The sequence below is a fragment of the Colobus angolensis genome, unplaced genomic scaffold (assembly GCF_000951035.1).
Source record: "Colobus angolensis palliatus isolate OR3802 unplaced genomic scaffold, Cang.pa_1.0 Scaffold216, whole genome shotgun sequence".
NCBI classification, from domain to species: domain Eukaryota; kingdom Metazoa; phylum Chordata; class Mammalia; order Primates; family Cercopithecidae; genus Colobus; species Colobus angolensis.
Window position 1 is genome coordinate 1,675,135 of NW_012115333.1, and position 21,605 is coordinate 1,696,739.

Here is a 21,605-nt window from a genome sequence, read left to right on the forward strand (position 1 = left end):
CCTGAGGCTGCTCTTCACCCCAAGGGATATATGGTAAATGTCTGCATGACAGTCAAGACCCTGGTCTCAGATACACACACAAGGATGACTCTTAAGAATACCTCCTCTCTCATTTCTTCTGGCCACGCTAGAACGAGGTAGATAGGACCGGGAAGTAGACTACATCCCTTTGCGGTCCATTCACCTACAGCTATAGTTTCTGAGAATAGTGCTGTGTGGCAGGGAAAGCTCTGGCTTTTATGATCTCCCCTTGTAGAGTGCTGGAATGCTTCATGGTGCAGGGTGTTACTTATACGGACGGCTTCATATCATATGCCCAGTAGGAAGGAGAATGCCTGGGCAGATCTGATGCTGGACAAATTCACTGCCCACATCAAAGGGCATCTCCCCATAAACCCAGAGACCCACAGCTCAATGTCCCCACTCCCCCGTCAAAAAAAGCAGCTGATAGCCATATTTCTGTACAGGCTCATGTAGTAGAGGGGGCTTTTATTGTTTTTTCAGAGAATTCGGATAGCCATAGATTATACAGAGCCATTTCTCAGCACTCTTTTCTCTCAAGAAACTGGAATACAACGTGATGAAGATGATGCCAAAACAAGACTGCTGGCTCACATCATCTAGGGTACAAATACACACTTAATCACTTGACACTTTATTGAATGCAAAGCAAGATTTAGCATCTTTGCCTTCGTTGTACAGAGCTGAAGCGGGAGCCCAGGGAGGGGAGGACTGCATGGTTTTTCTTGGCGGGGGAGTTGTGCACCCTGCAGTCCTGTCGTGTTGTGGGAAGATCAGCCCATGTTCTGTCGGTTGCCATAGCCTCTAGGATGGGTGTCCTTCCAGTCATCCCACTCCCGGGCTCTGTGGAGTGTTTGTTCATCATCCTCTTCCTCCTTTTCTTCTTGTTCTTCCTGTTGCTGAGCTGCTTTTCTGAATTCCTCTAAAGTGGAAAAATTAGAAAGGGAGGTGAGAAATTGAGGGAATGTTAATAAGTAACGTCAGGGGCCTCAGTTCCACTCTGAGCACAACCACATGCAATGAGAACAGGAATACAGCCAGCTGCCTACCCTGGGCCCGGCGGAAGCGGGGAGAGAACTTGCATTACCTAATATATCGCATGTTAAAAAATAGTACGAAAGGATGCTCTGAGCGGTTTCCACAAGAAGGCAAAAATCATAAAAGGTGCCCCTCAGAATGAATTCTATTTTGGAAGAGAGTTCTTGCAAAAATGGCCAACACCCCCCTCCAGCCCCAAAACAAAAACATTACCACCACCACCAAACAACCCCTGCAATCCAAAAACATGAAAGAAAAAATATTTATAAATTTGTGATTTGTGAGTTGCCAGGGGGGTGGATTGCAGTTGAGGTTTCCTCCTCCATCCATTTCCTTCACTACAGTCATACAAGTTTTTGTGCATAAAATTGAAAATCACAGGGCAGTTGGACCTATAAGAAAAGCATGCCTACGTATTATTTTGCAGTACTTGAAATAGGCTCTGAGGTCCAAATGGCACTTATCATGCAGTGTACACCCAAAAGAAATTAAACTAACTGCTGCATCTCTTTTGCATTTTTTTTTCCTTTGTGAGGTAAAGTAGCATTTTCCCGGCTACTCTTGAGTTTGCTCATGAGAAACAGTCTCATTACTATGAATGAAATGTGTGGGGACCTCATCTAACAGCTCAAGAGTCTCGTATTTTCTTTTCTTTTTTCTGAGATAGGGTTTCTCTCTGTTGCCTAGGCTGGAGTGCAGCGGTGTGATCATGGCTCACTGTAGCCTCGAACTCCTGGGCTCAAGTCATCCTCCTGCCTCAGCCTCCCGAGTAGCTGGAACCACAGGCATGAACCCACCACGCTTGGCTAATTCTTACATTTTTTGTAGAGACAAAGTCTTCCCCTATGTTGCCCAGGCTGGTCTTGGCCCTCCCAAAGTGCTGGGGTTACAGGCGTGGGCCACCTTGCCTGGTTCTTTTCTTTTAAATCCTTTACTATAAAATAAGAGATGGTGGAAACCACACAAGTACATATAAAACAAATTTTTATAAGGAGGCCTTATAGCCTCCACTCAGGTCAAGAAACAGATCTCCTGTATCCATCCCAAAAGCCTCTCTGTGTACATTATACAAATCAACTCTCCTCCCCTGCAAAAGTAACCACTATACTGTTTTTTACAGTAGTAACTTTCTAGAGTTCATCATATATCACTAGACACTGTAATTGTCTATTTGCACATTCATTTTTTTACTCAACGTATTTTTTTAGTACAGAGTTGGGCAACTATCACCACAATCCAATTTAAAAACTTCTATAACCCCAAAAGATCCCTTGTGCCCATTTACAGTTAATTCCCATTCCTTCCCTCCCTGCCCCCAGCTCCTAGAACCATGAATCAACTGTCTCCATAGATGTGCCTATTGTGGACATTTCATATACATGAAATCAAAATCATGTAATGTGTGATCTTTTGCAGCTGACTTCTTTCACTTAGCATCATCATCTTTTTTTGTTGTTGTTGTTGAGACAGTCTTGCTCTGTCTCCCAGGCTGGAAAGCAGTGGTGTGATCTTGGCTCACTGCAACCTCCACCTTCTGGGTTCAAGTGATTCTCCTGCCTCAGTCTCCCGAGTAGCTGGGATTACAGGTGCCTGCCACCACACTTGGCTAATTTTTGTATTTTTAGTAGAGATGGGGTTTCACCACATTGGCCACGCTGGTCTCGAACTCCTGACCTCAAGTGATCTGCCTGCCTTGGCCTCCCAAAGTGCTGGGATTACAGGTGTGAGCCACTGCACCTGGCCTAGCATCGTATTTTTGAGGTTAGCCTTGCCTATTTAAAAATGTTTTGATATCTTTTTAAATCTATAGGTTCCCCCTCCATCCCTTTCTTCCAAGTTATCTGTTGAAGAAGTTTGGGGCATATGACCTGTAGAGTTTGTTTCCCAAAGACCAGATTTTGCTGACTGCATACTCATGATGCAGTTTAACATGTCCTCCTGTATTTTCTGCAGATTGGCAGCTGAATACAGGGGCTTGATCTGACTCAAGTTTGATCCCTTCAGCGTGAATAATTATAGGTGGTGCTGCATTCCTTCATCAGGAGGCACGTAAATATGTCTGTCTCGTTGTAATGTTAGGAGCTGTTGATGCTCAATGCCGAGACCCATTCATTTCCTGGGGGGTTTCAAAAAGGTGATGCCCTTAATTTTAACTTTTGAAAATTAACTGGAATACTTTTACAAAGAGAGCCTTCCTCTCATCAACTACTATTTGGTTGCCTAGTAGAAAAGATAAAATACTTGACTTTTTTCTTTTATTTACCATTTCTCAAGATAATGTGTTCCCTTGTTAGCCTCTGAGGTTGAATACTTTGGGCTTGTTTTATAATTATGGGCGGGGACAGTGGCTCACACCTGTAACCGCTGCACTTTGAGAGGCTGAGGTGGGAGGACTGCTTGAACCCAGGAGTTCGAGATCATCCTAGGCAAGATGGAGAGACCCTGTCTCTACAAAAAAAAATTTATGACACTTAAATTGGCTCAAAAAATTATAAAAAAGAAAAGAATGTTTAAAATCTGCCAGGCACGGTAGTGCATGGCTGTAGTCCTACCTACTGGGCAGGTTGAGGCAGGAGGATTGCTTGAGCCTGGCCTGGGCTCAGAGTGTGAGACCCACCTCTAAAAAAATAAAAAAATATATAATTATGAACTTACAGATTTAAACATATCTTATGAGTTTCAACCAGTTGCAACTATTATTATTATTGAGACAAAGGAGTCTTGCTCTGTCACCCAGGCTGGAGTGCAGTGGTGTGATCCTGGCTCACAGCAACCTCTGCCCCCTGGGCTCAAGTGATTCTCCTGTCTTATCCTCCTGAGTAGCTGGGATTACAGGTGCCTGCCACCACACCCGGCTACTTTTTGCATTTTTAGTAGAGACGCGGTTTCACCATGTTGGCCAGGCTGGTCTTGAACTTCTGACCTCAAGTGATCCACCCACCTCAGCCTCCCAAAGTGCTGGAATTACGGGCGTGAGCCACTGCGCCCGGCCCACAATTATTGTTTTAAAAAACTATTTAAATCAACTTCTTCATTTTAGAAGTTTTCGATTTACAGAAAAATTGAGAAAATAATACTGAGTTCCCACATAACCACACCCAGTTTATTATTATTAACCTCTTACATTAATACAGTTTCTGTCATACAACTAATGAACCAATACTAATACATTATTAACAACTAAAGTGCATACATTACTCAAATGTCCTTAGGTTTTACCTAATGTCCCTTTTCCGTTCCAGGATCCTATCCAGGACATCACAGTACATTTTGTTGTCTGTCTCTTTAGTCTCCTCTAGGCTGTAACTCTTTCTCAGACTTTCCTTCATTCTGATGACCTGGACAGTTTTGAAGAGTACTTGTCAGGTAATTTGTACAATGTCCCTCAGTTTGGGTTGCCTATTTTTTACAGAATTAGACTAGGGTTATGGGTTTTGGAGGACAATACTACATATGCTATCAACCTGAGTTCACACTGATAATAACCTCGATCACCTGACCAAAGTGGTATTTGTAGGTTTCCAACTAAAGTTACTTCTCCTCCCTCCTTCCACATTGCAGTCCCTGGAAGCAAGTCACTAAGCACAGCCCACACTTTTGGGGTACACAGTCATGCTACACACCTCCTTGAAGCAGGAGTATCTACATAAAATTATTTGAAATTTTTCTCTAGGGCAGATTTATCTCTTCTCCCTCACTTATTTACTTATTCAATCACTTATTTCTATCACAATGGACTCGTGTGCATTCATTTTATTCCTTGTGTGATAATCCAATACTGTTAAATTTACTTTCCTGCCCAAGTTCTCCCAGTTTTGGGCTGTGAGGGTTCAGCTGGCTCTTGTGTTCCTTTAACACCCCAACAGTTTTTTGAGCTCTTGTTTTCTACTACAGAGAGCCCTGAGTTGATTTTTCAGCTTTATGATGGTGTGAAAGTGATATGCATACAGTAAAAGCCATACTTCGTATTTTGAGATATTCAATATTGTAGTATAAAATAGGCTTTGTGTTAGATGATTTTGCCCGACTGTGGGCTAATGCAAGTGTTCTGAGCAGGTCAAAGGTAGGCTAGGCTAAGCTACGATGTTGGGTAGGTTAGGTGTAGCAAACACATTATCAACTTAACCATATTTTCAACTTACAATGGCTTTACCAGGATATAACCCCATTATATGTTGACTATCATCTGACTACGAGATGCTCCAGGTTCATCTTGTATATTCTCTGCCTCAGCCCTAGAATCAGCTATTTCTCCAAGGAGCCCTGGTTCATTTATTAGAGGATGGTATTAGAAACCAAGATTTGGGCGCTGGATGGACTTGTTGCTACTGTCAATTATCCTCTGTGAAACCAAATTGGCCAGTGGAAATATCTTCAAATTGGCTTTTGATATGACCCCAGTAGCCTTTGAAAGCTCCTTCCCTATCTTTTATGACAAGATGTTCCAAGCTTATTTTGTACATTTCCTGCCCCAGAATTGTAGTCAGTTATTTCTCTAAGATATCCTGATTTCTTAAAAGAAAGAATATTGGGAAGAGTATTTCTGTATCACAACTGGAGTTACTAGGTATCCTCATTGCTACTGGGCTGGTCCTTGTTTCTAAGCCTTTTCAGTGGATAGAGCAAAAGTAGGGTGTGTGTGTGTGTGTGTGTGTGTTTACTTTTAAATAAAATTTCTCATGCATTCATATGGAGTACTACAGGGTTTAAAAAAAAATCTAAATTCTTTGGAATTACATCTGTATTCTTTCACATTAAAAGTCCTAGTTCTCAAAGACAGGACGATAGAATTAGAATATCTAATAATTGCTCATTTATATTATCTCACATTATACATAGTCTTGCAATAATAACACTAACTTTGACACCCCACCAATATAATTACTGAGAACTATTAAAATTTTGCATGATTTCCCCATTTCTCCATTTTTAAGAATAGTTATCTACATTATCTGGGCACAAAGGCATTACATACTCCATCTCCCTTTTAATCCTCATTTCATCTTAATTCTACAAGTAACTGTACATTTAACGCTCACTACCTGTCCTGATGTCAATGTTTCTCAACACTTTGGCTGTCTGAAACTCATTCTCTAGCAAATTCATGGGATGGTGGAACAATATTTCTTGAATTCCTGCATGTTGATAAATATCTGTACTCTATACTTGAAAGTCAGTTTTACCATGTATAATGTTCCTTGGCTCACATTTTTTCTCTTTGAGTATCTTAAATATCTGTTATTCCATTTTCTTCTTTCTTCTGGCATAAAGTATAGATCTCAAAAAATCTGAGGGTAATCTAAGTTTCTTTCCTTTATAAATCACTTACTATTTTTACTGAGATGTCTGTGGCTTTTCTTTAAAATTCAGAAATTTTATTAGACCTGTCTTGTTGGTCATTCTGGGTTGTTTCTCAGGTACACGGTGTGATTTTTCTTATCAAGTGACCGTGGTGCTCGAGCCCTCCAGGACTAGGAGCTTAGGCCCCGCGGAGAAGCTGGGCCTGGTTTCGGGGAGTAGTTGTGCCTCTTTGGTGCCTGATCCAACTCAGTGCCTCAGCCCCAGGGAACTGGAGCTTTGGCCCAGGGAAGCAGCTGGGACCCTGGTGCTTTGGCCTGCATAGCACCGGGTCCCTGGACCCCCCAGGGAAACACAGCCTTGGATAATCTGTACACAATGCTCTCTGGGCCAAACAGCCATAGCACCCCCACCTCCCTGGATCTGGACCAGCCCTCCGGGGTCTGAGTCGCTGAGGTGTCCCACCTCCCTGGGGAGCAAAGCCAACACTGCACTACATCCCACCCACTGGAGCCCAAGCCACAGCTATGCCCCACCATTTCTGGGGCTGTGTTGCCACTGCACCCGGCCTCATAGAGCTTCCAGGGTCCAGAGTCACCACTACACAGTATCTTCTTTCCTGGTGCCTGAATTGCCACTGTGCCCTGCTCCCTGGGGTCTGAGTGTCTGGAACACCCCTTCCTCCCCAGAGCCATGCCAGTACTATGCCCTGACCCCCAGGAAAGGAATCACAGCTACATCCTTGCCCCTGGGCCCAAGCTACTGGGAAGTGCCTCAGAGTCATAGTCCTTGGCTTGGTGGGAGAGCGGCGTCCACCTGTGCCTGAGACTGAACATGCACCCATGTCACCGGTGCTGCAGCAGTTCAAGAAGATACTGGACCCAGGACCAAGTTCCAAGGCACCCTGAGCACCTGTGCCTTGGAATACAGCACTGCTGTGGCTGCCTGTGGGTTGCGCCACACCCAGCACCAACAGAGATTCCCCCCACTCAACTTTTTTAATCCCAAGAAACTTTCCTTAATATTAACTTTTAGCATTTATCCTTTTTCCTTGCTTTGGCTTTCTTCTTCAGATAATTCTATTATCTATATGCCAGGTCTCCTTTACTATCTTTAGTATATGTCACTTTTCCTCAAACCCTGTTTATCTTTTTTCATTTAAAAATTTTCCTTCCTTTTACCATAGTAAGGCATTTCCTGTTGCATTCACTCATTCTTGTTTCCTTCTACTTTAGTCTATATTTCTGAAATGATTCATGTTCCCCAAGTTGTCATATTTCTGAGTTTTTCTAATCCTGCTTTATATTGTCCTTCCATGTCCTATGTTATTTTCCGAATATCTTCCAACTCTTTTTTGAATACCATGTTTCAGATTTGTTCTGTTTTTTTTTTGAGCGTGTCTTTCTGTAGTGTTTCCAATTCTTTTCTAATAATTTTGTGTAGGGTTTGACTTTGATAATTTTCTGTTCCCTTTTTCTCAGCTTTGTGCTATATTTCACAATCCATAAAATCTACCCACCTAAAAGTATACAGTTCAGTTGTTTTTTGTTGTTGTTGTTGTTGTTGTTTTTCTTTGAGACAAAGTCTTGCTCTGTTGCCAGGCTGGAGTGCAGTGGCGCAATCTCGACTCACGGCAACCTCTGCCTCCCAGGTTCAGGCCGATTCTCCTGCCTCAGCCTCCCGAGTAGCTGGGACTACAGGCACGCACCACCGTGACCAGCTAGTTTTTTTCTTCTTCTTCTTCTTTTTTTTTTTTTTTGTATTTTTAGTAGAGACGGGGTTTCACCATCTTGGCCAGGCTGGTCTCAAACTCCTGACCTTGTGATCCGCCTCCCAAAGTGCTGGGATTACAGGTATGAGCCAACCCATCCAGCCCAGTTCAGTGTTTTATATTCAGAATTGTGCAACCATCACCACAGTCTGTTGTTCATTTTTACGTGAAATGTTTTCCTAAACTTGCAGAAAGAAGCATGGTTCAGAGTAGCTTTTCTAACTTCATAGAGGCTCCCTTTCCGCTGTTTTTATGTGCATTAAAGAAATATGATTACTTGCTTGATTGGAGTTCCTGGTTCTGGTCCTCTCTCCTAATTTCATCTGGACCTTTTCTTTTTCTATTCCTGTCCTGCTTAATTTCAATTCTACTCTCAGCAATTTCTCCTCAGTGTGAGTCCCTGTCCTGGAAGGGAGACCTGGTGGATCAACTTCAAGAGTTCATTAAGGACTAGACTACTCTATCCCTTTCAGACTTTCTGACTATTGGTCCCTCATACTCATCCCTCCTAGTTTCAACTGCAGTTCTTAAATGGGACTGCCATTCTTTCTAGGGAATATGCTGTTTTGAATTCTGTTTGTCAAGTTTTTCAGATGGCCTGTCAACTCCGGTTTTCTCCTGCGCAGATGCCAATAACTGCTGGATCTTGTGGCTACGGGTAATTTGCCCTTACCTGTTTTTATTGTGACGTTCATGGGGAAACACTGCCACCTATTTTCATTATAAATATTGTCCATGGGTATTTTTTCATATTCACTGAAGTATAACATACATGTAGAAAAGTATACTAGTATTTGTATAGCTCAGTGAACGCTCACATATTGAACACATCCATGTAATCAGTACCCAGATCAAGATACAAAATATTTCTAACTCCTCAGAAGACCCTGTAGGTCCAGTTCCATTCATGATCCCCAACTAAGGGTGAACACTTACTAACTTTCAACCAGCACACACAAGTATTACCTGTTTGTTGAAGTTTGTATGAATGGAGTCATACAGTATACACTCTTTTGCATCTGGCTTTTTTCACTCATAATTAGGTTTATAAGATTCAGCTATATTTGTCACAGCTAACAAACTATAGTTTAACCTTACTGCTACATAGTTTTCCATTGTGTGAATATACCAAAATTTATTTCTTCATTCTATTATTTATGGGCATTTGAGTGGTGTATTCAGTGTGGACTATTACAAATAATGCTGCCATGTTCAATCTTGCACAGGTCTTTTGTGGACATACGGTCTCACTCCTCTTAGGTATATACTGAGGAAGGAGACTGCCAGGTCATGGGAGTATACACATGTCCAATTTTTGTGCATTACTACCATGACCACGACCACCCCTAGTTTCCCTGCCTTTATTTCCTTTCATCTATTTACTTTGGGCTTGCTTTGTTCCCTAGGCCCGACCCCCGCCCTTGTTAAGGTAAAACCTTAGGTAATTGATTTGATCTTCCTTTTTTCTAACAAGTGTTGAAAGTTACACATATTTCCATCTCAGAATTGGCTCAAGTTGTATCCCATAAATTCTGATGCTGTACTTTCACTGTAATTCTGTTCAAAGTATTCTCTTTATTTCTAAATGGGCAAACATATATTTATGGTGTACAGCATGTTTTGAAGTACATATTATGGGATAGTTTAGCTAATTAAAAGATGCAGCATCTCACACATTGTTATTTTTGCAGTAAGAACACTTAACATCTACTCTGTATTTTATTTTTATTTTATTTTTTTTGAGATGGAGTTTTGCTCTGTTGCCCAGGCTGGAGTGCAATGGCGTGATCTTGACTCGCTGCAACCTCTGCCTCCTAGACTCAACACATTCTCCTGCCTCAGCCTCCCAAATAGCTGGGATTACAGCTGCCACCACGCTCGGCTAATTTTTGTATTTTTAGTAGAGACAAAGTTTTACCATCTTGGCCAGGTTAGTCTTGAACTCCTAATCTCAGGTGATCCACCTGCCTCGGCCTCCCAAAGTGCTAGGATTATAGGCGTGAGCCACCACACCCAGCCATTAACGATAGTCACCATGCTGTATAACAGATCTCTTGAACTTATTCCCAGTTAGAAGTACTTTCTAATTTTCTTTCTAATTTCCTCTTGGACCTATAGGTTATTTAGAAGTGTATTGTTTAATTTTCAAATATTTGAGAATTTTCTAGGTATGTTATTGATTTCTAATTTAATTCCATTGTGGTCTGAGGACATATTCAGTGTGATTTCAATTTTTAAAAATTTATTGAGACTTATTTCATAGACTGGTATATGATCCACCTTGGTGAATGTTCCATGGGTATCTGAAAAGAAGGTGAAGGCATACCTCGTTTTATTGTGCTTCACTCTACTGTGCTTTGCAGAGCCTTTTTTTTAAAAAATTTTTTAAATGTTTTTATTTTTTTTACAAATTGAAGGTTTGTGGCAACCCTGCAGAGAGCAAGTCTATTGGTGCCCTTTTTCTAAGAGCATTTGCTCAGTTCATGTCACTGTGTCACATTTTGGTAATTCTCAGTTTCTCAAACTTTTTCCTTATTTGTTATGGTGATCTGTGGTCTTTGGTATTACCAGTGTAATTGTTTTGGGGCACCACAAACCATGCCCACAGAAGACAGAGAACTTAATGGGTAAATGTGTATGTACTGACTGCTCCACTGACTGGCTGTCCCAACCCTGCCTCAGGCCTCTCTGTTCCTGGAGATGCAATATTGAAATTGGGCCAATGAATAACCCTACAGTGGCCTATAAGTATTCAAGTAAATAATTTGAAAATTATTAGGCACAAATGCATTTATGACTGCTGTGTCTCCCTGATAAATTTTCCACTTTATCAGTAGGAAATGCCCTTTTAAAATATCTGACAATACATTTTCGTCTTGAAATCTACTTTATCTGATATTACTATAGTTACTGCAGCTTTCTTATGCTTACTGTTAGCATGGTACAGGTTGAGTATCCCTTATCTGAAATGCATGGGACCAGAAGTATTTCAGATTTGTTTTTTATTTTAGAATATCTGCATCATATGTTTACTGGTTGGGCATCCCAAATCTGAAAATCTAAAATGCTCCAGAGAGCATTTCCTTTAAGCATCACATTAGCTTTAAGAAATTTCGGATTTTGGAGCATTTCAGGTTTTTCATTTTCAGATTTAGGATGCTCAACCTATATATCTTTTTTTTTTTTTTTTTGAGATAGAGTCTCACTCTGTCACCCAAGCTAGAGTGCAGTGGTGTGATCTCGGCTCACTGCAACCTCAGCCTCCCGGGTTCAAGTGATTCTCCTGCCTCAGCCTCCTGAGTAGCTGGGATTATAGGAGCGCACCACCACACCCGGCTAATTTTTGTATTTTTAGTAGAGACGGGGTTCCACCATGTTGGTCAGGCTGGTCTTGAACTTCTGACCTCGTGATCCAAATGCCTTGGCCTCCCAAAGTGCTGGGATTACAGGCGTGAGCCACCTATGTAACTTTTTTGTTCTTTTTATTTGTAACCAATCTGTGTCTTCATATTTAAAATGTATCTCTTATAGACAGCATGTAGCTAGACCCGATAATCGATCCCTGACTTCTAGTTTGAAGGTTTATTCCATTTATATTTGAGGTGCTCTGGATTTGGCCATTCTATCAGGTATATAGTGGTATCTCAGTGTGGTTTAATTTTCATTGCCCTAATGCCATGATGTAGAGCATCTTCTCACATGCTTATCTGTGATCTGTGTATTTTCTTTGGTGAGGTATCGGTTAAGGTTTTTGGCCCACTTCTTAATCAGGCTGCTCCCTTTTTTTGAGACAGGGTCTTGCTCTGTCACCCAGGCTGGAGTGCAGTGGTGCGATGATAGCTCACTGCAGCCTCAACCTCACAGGCTCAAGTAATCCTCCCACCTCAGCCTCCTAAGTATCTGGGACTACAGGCATGAACCATCATGCTTGGCTAGTTTTTTAAAACTTTTTTTTTTTTTTTTTTTGTGGAGAGGGGGTCTTACCATGTTGCTCAAGTTGATCTTGAACTCCTGGGCTCAAGGGATCCTCCCACTTTGGCCACCTAAAGTATTGGGATTACAGGTGTGAGCCACCACACCTGGCCTAAAACTGCTCCTTTTCTTATTGTTGGGTTTTAAGAGTTCCACAAAGTCCTTCATCAGATATGTCTTTTGCAAGTATCTTCTCCCAGGTTGTGACTTGTTTTCTCATTCTCTTGATAAATTATTTTTTAAGTGGTTGCTCTAGGAAATACGATGTTCATCTTTAACTTTCCAGCCTACTTAGAGTTAAAATGATGTGATGGGGGGGCCTCAAGGATGGTGCCCAACAATCCCAGCCTCTTAGTATTCATGCTCTTATGGAGTCCCCTCTCATACTGTTTATCAGGGTTGGTCTATATGACCAATAGAATAGGGCAGAAATCATATTCCAACATTAGATTATAAAAGATGTTGAGCCTTTTGATTTGGGTCATTCTCAGATCATTCACTTTGGGGAACGAAAGCTGTTATGTTGTGAGCAATGTTCTGTGAGCCTCCTGCCCTCAGCTACATTGATGAGCTTGGCAGCGAATTCTCTAGTCCCATCCAAGCTTCCAGAAGACTGCAGCCCCAGCTGACAGCTTGACTGCAACCTCATGAATGTTTCTGAGCTAGGACCACCCAGTTGCTTCTGAATTCCTCACCCTCAGAAACTATGTGATACAATAAACGCTGGTTATTTTAAGCTGCTAAGTTTTAGAGTAATTTGTATACACGTATCAGTTCACATAAAACAGAAGAATCTCACAAACAAAATAGTTCCATTTACCCTGTCCTTTTTGCGATGGCTGTCATATATACTACACCTCATACATTATAAACCTCACAAGACAGTACTGTAATTTTTGCTTTGAGAAGTCACGTATAGTTTTTTAACACTGGGTTGAGGGAGATAGTCCTTTGCATTTACCCACATAATTACCATTTCTGATGCTCTTCACTACTTGAATATTTACATTTCTATCTGAATAGATACCATTCCTCTCAGCCTGAGGAATTTTCTTCAGCATTTCTCTAATGTCAATTTTCTGGTGAAGAATTCTTGTAGCTCTCATTTATCTGAAAATGTCTTAATTTCATCTTCATTTTATGGATATTTTTCACTGGGTATAAAATTATACATTGACAAGTTCCTCCCCCCACCACTTTGAAGATGTTCCACCATCTCCGGCTCCCACGGTTTTTAATGGAAATTCGGCAATAATTTATATCCTTGTTCTCCTATTTGTAATGTGTACTTTATCTTTGGATGATTTCAAAATTTCCTTTCTCTCTGGTGTTCTGCAGTTTGACTATAATGTGCCTATGTGTGATTTTCTTTGTATTTAAACTGCTTGGGGTTTGCTGACATTTCTGAATCTTGGGAAATCTTTAGCCATCATTTCTTCAGTTTTTCTGTTCCCTTCTTTCTCCTCTCATACTGGCATTCCAATTGCACATACATGAGACCTTTGTACATAATTCCGCAGGCTACTGACATACTGCTTACTTTTACCCATTCTTTTTCTTCAGATTGGATAATTTCTATTGATCTTCAAGTTAACTGACACGCTCTTCTGTCAGCAACAATCTGGTATTAAGCTGATCCAGTGACTTTACATTTTCAGATATTGTATTTTTCCATTCCAGAATTATGTGTATAATTTCTATTTCTCTGCTGAGATTTCTTATCTCTTCATTAATTACAAACATCTTTTGCTCTCTGCCCTTGAGGATAAAAATAATAGCTGTTTTAAAGTCCCTGTCCGCTAATTCCAACATGTGAGTTATTTTGGGGTTGGTATCCATTGATTGCCTTTCCTTCTGAGTTATGAGTCACATTTTCCTGTTTGTTTTTTTCACGTCTAATAGCTTAGAATTGAATTCTGGACGTGATAAATGATAAATTGTAGAGATTCTGAATTGTTTCATTCCTCTAAAGAGTACTGACTTTTCATTTTAGCAGGCAATTAACTTGTCTAAAACCAAAATGCCAAATCCTACCTCCCTTGCATTGGGCAACAGCTGAATTCTCCATTCAGTTATTTTAGCCTTAGTTGAGGTGCTTAGAGTCCATTCTGTGCATGCATAGTCAGCCAGAGATTTCCGTAGGGTCTATATACAGAAAAAGGGCGTCTTCTCTGTGGTTCTCTCTTTTCTGGGATATCTTCCTTCATTTTTCAGTTGCCAGTCACCGTGATCTCAGTTCTCTCATTCCTCAAACAGTACTACTGCAAGTTCCTAACCAAGTTTGAGTTACCCCACATCATAGTAACTGCAGTTTGCCCCCAGGTGAAAAGCTAATCCTTTCAAATTACCACTCTTCTCTTTTTGGTGCTATAGTAGAAACAGAACTGAATCTGGGAATTTGAAGGTCTGATTTTAAATCCTAGTCAGGCCACTTTAAGTCAGTTCTCAGTGACCACTTCCTCATTTTATTTATTTGAGACAGGGTCTCACTCTGTCACCCAGGCTCGAGTGCAGTGGCATGATCTTGGCTCACTACAACCTCTGCCTCCTGGGCTCATGTGATCCTCCCACCTCAGCCACCCGAGCAGATGGGACTACAGATACATGCCACTACGCTCGGTTGGTTTTTGTATTTTTGGTAGAGATGGGGTTTCGCCATATTGCTCAGGCTGGTCTTGAACTCCTGAGCTCAAGCAATCCGCCTGCCTCAGCCTCCCAAAGTGTTGGGACTAAAGGTGTGAGCCACTGCGCCCAGCGCATCTTATTTATTTTTATTTTTTTCTTTTTGTTTTCACCTATTTGTCCCAGAGCACTTTCTCATCTTAAAATGAGAAGAAGAATGTCTGCTTCATGAAGTTGTTAAGAGGATCAAATGAAGCTAAGCGTGGTGACTGATGCCTATAATCCCAGTGCTTTGGGAGGCTGAGGCAGGAGGATTGCCTGAGCCCAGGAGTTTGAGACTAGCCTGGAAAACACAGTGAGACCCTGTCTCTATTTTTCCTTTTTAAAAAAGGATCAAATGGGGTAATATATGAGATAAGGAAACTGAAGCTCATAGAGACTAGGATATTCCATCTATTAAGTGACAGGAGGGCCAGACACGGTGGCTCATGCCTGTAATCCCAGCACTTTGGGAGGCCGAGGCGGGTAGATCACCTGAGGTTAGGAGATCGAGACCAGCCTGACAACATGGTGAAACCCCATCTCTACTAAAAATACAAAACGTTGCCAGGCATGGTGGCAGGTGCCTGTAATCCCAGTTACTCGAGAGGCTGAGGCAGGAGAATTGCTTGAACCCAGGAGGCAGAGGTTGCAGTGAGCCAAGATCGCGCCATTGCAGTCCAGCCTGGGGGACAAGAGTGAGACTTGGTCTCAAAAAAAAGTGACAGGAGTCGGACTGTTCATCCCAGGTCTGTCCATACTTTTTCTGTTATACCCTATTGCTTCCACCTTTTTGATGGCCACCCTCTCCATCTTGCCCTTCCAAAGACAATTCCAAGTACCCACTATGACCCAATTACCAAGTTGGGCACTAAAGGTACAGTAAGCCAAAGTCCCTGCCCTGAAGGAGTTCCAAGTATCATTTCCTCCTTGTAAGTGCTGACTCTCCTTCAGCTTACACCTGCTTTTGGTGACCTTCCAGTACCTTCAGGTAGTTGTTTTTAAAAATATTTTGTTCAGTTTGTAATTGTTATCCTGTATGAAGGGCTGGCCTGATACAACCTACTCTGCCATTACCAGATGTGGAACTGCTATCCATAGACTGAGTTTTCTACACAGCTTGCTCTGTTTTTATGTCATGACATTTAGAGAGATTTACAAACTATGCTACCACTGTCCCCATCCTCTCGTAATCATTTGCTATTTAATAATAAACATAATACTGCCTAGAATCTTTCTATTACTCAGAATCTTTGTCCTCACTATTTCTGCTCCTAAAGAGCAACTACACTTGGTGAGAACTTAATTGCCAGGGAGTGAAAGACCAGTGGTACAACTATTTCCCTCCTACCCCGTCATACCTGGTGTTGCCTTGGCTATTCCCTGATCCGGTAATGCTCCATATTTCCGATGTTGCTCATACCAGTCACTCACCGTCATAGTTGCCAGACTTGGATAACCAGCTCCAAATACTCTGCAAAAATTACACTGCATTTAGAAAACAAACAAACAAAATACTACTAAAAAGTCTCTTTAACAACAAAGTCTGTGTCTGTTTCAGCCTTGTTCCCTGCCCAGTCAACTTCTGAGGAGTTGTGCAAACTCACGGGAGGATATGTAAAAAGAGGCATCCAGAACGGGGCATTAAAGTCCAGAGCTTTCATGAGAAGATAAATAGCCCAGGATCATCTCCCATTAAGCAATCCCAGAGGCCAATGCTCTACAAAGCAGTGAAGACACCGTGGAATGGGTATTCACAGTTGGTGACTCTGAAAGGTACAGAAAACAAGGAGACTCTCATGCCACCCTAGGGAAAAGTATCTCAAGAACTCAGAATTAAATCATAGGGAGACAAATATGTCCTTTTGAGAATTGTAGCTGAAGGCAGGAAGAGTACGAATAATGTTAAAAACAAAAAACAAAACAAAACCAAACCTTTAAAGTATACAATTCTCCGTTCAATTATTTTCCTTTTTTCTGTTTTATTTGTTTGTTTACATGTGCGCCTTTTTTTTTTTTTTTTAAGATAGAGTCTCACTCTGTCGACCAGGCTGGAGTGTAGTGGGGTGATCTCAGCTCATTGCAGCCTCCATCTCCTGGGTTCATGTGATTCTCCTGCCTCAGCCTCCTGAGTAGCTGGGATTACAGGTGCCCGCCAACATGCCTGGCTCATTTTTCTCTTTTTAGTAGAGACGGGGCTTTGCCATGTTGGCGAGGCTGGTCTTGAACTCCTGACCTCAGGTGACCTGCCTGCCTCGGCCTCCCAAAGGGCAGGGATTACAGGCGTGAGCCACCATGCCTGGCCCATGTGTACCTATTTTTAAGCTTGAGTTTGTGATGGAAGTGTCTGAGGAAGACAGACATGGTGAAAGTTTCAGGAGAGATAACGTCCCTTTGATAAAAGAACAACTTCCATAGGTGAGATCATGACTTTTCTTTTTTTTTTTTTTTTTTTTTGAGACAGCGTTTCACTCTCGTTGCCTAGGCTGGAGGGCAGTGGTGTGATCTCGGCTCACTGCAACCCCTGCCTCCCAGGTTCAATCGACTCTCCTGCCTCGGCCTCCCTAGTAGCTGAGATTACAGGCATATGCCACCACGCCCAGCTAATTTTGTATTTTTAGTAGAGACGGGGTTTCTCCATGTTGGTCAGGCTGGTTTCGAACTCCCGACCTCAGGTGATCCACCCACCTCGGCCTCCCAAAGTGCTAGGATTACAGGCGTGAGACACTGTGCCCGGCCGAGATCATGACTTTTCAACACCACTCAGTCTGTGGGTCACTCACGAATTGCCACATTGAATCATAAAAGCAGAGGGCTGCAAAGCAAACCCCTTTCTAGTACTACCTACTTGGCTTGGGCCGTGTTCCGAGTGAGAATAAAGGGTTTCACTGGAGGCCTCTCTTGGCGAGATGAGTTAGAAGTTGATGCCTAAAAAGGAAATTAATTATGAGAGGTGAAATTGCCATTTTACCCAACCTACCATATGGGCTCTCAAGTCTTCAGGTGCTTGAAAAGCTCTGGATTCAAAATTCACTTTCTTTTTTTTTTTTTTTCTGAGACGGAGTCTCGCTCTGTCGCCCGGGCTGGAGTGCAGTGGCCGGATCTCAGCTCACTGCAAGCTCCGCCTCCCGGGTTTAGGCCATTCTCCTGCCTCAGCCTCCCGAGTAGCTGGGACTACAGGCGCCCACCACCTCGCCCGGCTCGGTTTTTGTATTTTTTAGTAGAGACGGGGTTTCACCGTGTTAGCCAGGATGGTCTCGATCTCCTGACCTCGTGATCCGCCCGTCTCGGCCTCCCAAAGTGCTGGGATTACAGGCTTGAGCCACCGCGCCCGGCCTCAAAATTCACTTTCTATTTATCAGTCTCTAAGATATAGTAGCAGAACACTAATGGTGGAGGTTCCTTAGCTCTCCTGAGGGGGCCTGAGTACCTTGCAAAAAAGACAGAAAGTTCTCCCAGGAATCATGTCACTAGAAGTAAAAAAAAATTACTTGGCTTTAAAATACCCTGTCCAAAGAAGAAGATTCCAAAGTCCTCTTCCATGTTCCATCTAAATCCCTTGAGGTGAACTTGAAGCCCCTTTCCTCAGCCTGGCCTTCAGTTAAAAAGTTGAATCACTACAACCCTTCTTCTAAAACCTCTTCCAATGTAATTATGCACTTAACTGTCAAGAACTTCTACGGAACTTTAGCAGTCAATGTTCGTAAATGAAAGGGGCAAGGAATAGTTAGTAGTTTCCATATAGAGATATATAGAAAAGTTTCAAGGCACCTTGGCTTTCTAGGGGCATGCTGAAACAAAGGATGGTTAAAGAAAAGGTGCTCACTTAGTTCTAGCTCGATCACTTTCAGAACCAATTCCAATACCACATGAGAGGACATTAAAACAACACAACAATTACAACAAACAAACAAATGAACAAGAAAAAACAAAAAACCCACACACAAAGAAAGGGACAGTACAGGACCCAGAAAAGTCCAGCCTCAAAATGCCTGAAAAGCACTCATCTAGACATGCTCAAGGGGCCTTATGACCTTAGAATACTAATTGTTCATTCTTTGATCTCTTAACATGAAGAACTAGGTTGATGTTATCCCGAGGCAAGAGCTCCTGGGCTAATTAGTACAAATCAAATTAGGAAGAGGTTTCTCTGAGGACTTAAATAAATGGCTGTGACTTGCTGATAAATTCAACCCAATTCATGTTGTGTCCTGAACCAAAGAACAAGTGGCAGCAGAGCCTATTCTTTTGAAGCGGCAGCTCCAAAACAGGGTTATGATGTTCAAAGACAGCCAAAGCTGTTATGCCAGGTCTCTTTACCAGTTTACTGGACACTCTGTGCATGGAAATGTCCTTGCTGTGCCTCCTACATGGGTAATCTAAAGGTGTGAGAGTGCATCATTGTGGCAAGGTTAATTTCTAATTCCTCCTCCAACCTAAGCATATCCCCCTGGTCTTTTGTTTCAGATTCTTCCTACTCTTTTCTCCCTCTCCTCCAGTTCTACCTTTCTTCTCCATTCCCATCCTCTTTCTCTCTTCCCCTTTATTATAGTCAGCACAATTTTTTTTTTTTTTTTTTTTGAGATGGAGTCTCATTCTGTCACCCAGGCTGGAGTGCAGTGGCATGATCTCAGCTCACCACAACCTCTGCCTCCAAGGTTCAAGCAATTCTCCTGCCTCAGCCTCCTGAGTAACTGGAATCACAGACATGCACCACCACACCTGGCTAATTTTTGTATTTTTAGTAGAGAGGGGGTTTTGCCATATTGGCCAGGCTGGTCTCAAACTCCAGGCCTCAAGTGATCTGCCCGCCTTGGCATTCCAAAGTGCTGGGATTATAGGCATGAGCCACCATAGTGGCCAGTTAGCACAGATTTTAAAAGCTTTAACTCCCTATGCCTTCCTTCAGCAGCCACAGCTTTCCACAACCAAAACCAATTTTTATTTCAGAGACTTTTCTGTCCCCCATGGTACACCACAACATTACAAATGACTATAAGTGTGTTACAGATTAAAAAGCCCTGGGGACCACATTAGATTAAAGAAAAAGTTACTCTAGTGACCCTTTGGCCTTTCTATACTCATCTTGATAAAAACAGTGATTTTATGGAGACTTAACAGGATCTTAATTTGATCTCCTGTAAAATACTCAAATCTCTGGCAGTAGCTTTCTTTGGCCAGGCTTACCTCTCTTGAGGAGTCTCTTTCTCTCAGGATCTTTATTTCCTGGTCAATGCTCTCAATCTCTTCTAAGCTGATATCAATCCACCTCTGAAGGTGAAGATGATAATATTCACGAACACGCTCATCATCTGCTTGACCACTTTCCACAGCAGATTTCATTGCAGACAACCTATGCTCCAACTCCTTCTTCTGCTTGTATCTGTTCCACAGAAAAGCATTACCCATGAACTTACAAATAAAGAGGTATTCCTTCAAAAGAAGGCCTCAGTAAGATTTCATCTTTGCAAATGGCAGGGTAGTAAGCATGCCAATTTCCACCTTGGCAGGAATACAGATTCTATACCCCAGAGTTTGCCACCAGGCAGTTCCCTCAGACGACAAGGACCGAGCAGGGGCTGAGGAGTACATTCTGAAGCCAGAAAAATACAGAAGTAACCGGATCTCAGCAAGTCTTTTAGGGACGATAAGCACCTTAGTCATTTGATTATACTGACCTTTACTAGGGTGGGCGCTTAGAATCGCAACATAGTGCTTCCTATGATGCTTCCATTTTGGGAATTACACCTTCAAAGAATCGTAGAATCTTAGAGGTCATTTACCTTCCACTGATGCAGGAATGCCTTGTGAAACAGCCTAAAAAATGGTCAACTCTTTTTTTCTTCTGGGCAAAATGTTCCCAGCTCTTCTGGCTTATCTTTATATCATCTGAAGACTCGTAACCACCCTGGCTACCTTTCTTTTTCAGGATGCATTCTAGTATGTCATCCGACAAATATCTACTGAGTACCTATTGTGTGACAGGCACCATTCTCAGTGCTGGAGACACAGCAGTGTATAAAAGAAAAGTCCTTGGTCTCATGAAGCATTCATTCTAGTGGGAGTAGACAAAAAGAAATAGATGAGTTAGGTTGTGATAAGTGCTATGAAAGAGCAAAAAGTAAGGTCAAGTGCATACGGTGATGGTGGAAAAGTAGTGGTGCTATTATATACAAGGTAGTCAGAAGAGACCTCTCTGAAAAGGTGACAGTGAACAAAGACTTCAGGAAAGTAACTATGCCAATATCTGGAAGACTATGCTAAGGAAGACAAGCAAATACAAGGGCCATGAGGTGGGAAGTGTGCCTGGCCTGACACGGCTGAGAAATATCAAGGTGGCCAGTGTGGCTGAGGTCAAGAAGAGTGATAGAAAATGAAGTCCGACATAGCCAGGGCCATAATGTGTAGAACCTGGTAGGTCGCAATAACCAAAATATCAAATATCATGATATTTTGAATGGGAAAGCCACTGGAGGCTTTTGAATACATGACATGAATACAGTGACATTAAAAGACTTTTTAAAATATGGGCCACTCTGGCTGTTGTGTGGAGTATAGGCTGTGGGAGCTATGAGGCAGGGATATAAGCAGGGAAAGCAATTAAGAGGATACTGCCACAATCCAAGTGAGAGATGGTGACCTGAAACAGGAAGGTAGTGATAGAGATAGTGGGATGTGGGTATATTTAAAATATAAGATAGATAGGATATGTTGAGTTATTGGATGTAAGAGCCTGAAGGAAAGAGAGAAGTCAAGGAAAAACATCAAGATTTCCAAGAGATATATCTTGAAATATCTCTGCTTGAAATCCCACTTTAGACTCTCCAGAATCAGATGTTGCTCT

The 21,605-nt window shown here is 42.1% G+C and overlaps 1 protein-coding gene across 2 annotated transcripts in view; it reads right to left on the minus strand.

Moving 5' to 3' along the window:
- Positions 1-456: 456 nt before the first annotated feature.
- Positions 457-21,605, minus strand: part of IGBP1 (immunoglobulin (CD79A) binding protein 1) — a 33,454-nt gene continuing 12,305 nt past the window's right edge. For both annotated transcript variants that reach the window (XM_011943153.1, XM_011943154.1), the window contains exons 4-7: positions 19,949-20,144; positions 17,610-17,689; positions 16,123-16,235; positions 457-943 (exon numbers count right to left, since the gene is read on the minus strand). In XM_011943153.1, the coding sequence (XP_011798543.1) occupies positions 795-943; positions 16,123-16,235; positions 17,610-17,689; positions 19,949-20,144 (538 nt within the window). In that variant the 3' untranslated portion in view covers positions 457-794. The remainder of the gene's footprint in view (positions 944-16,122; positions 16,236-17,609; positions 17,690-19,948; positions 20,145-21,605) is intronic.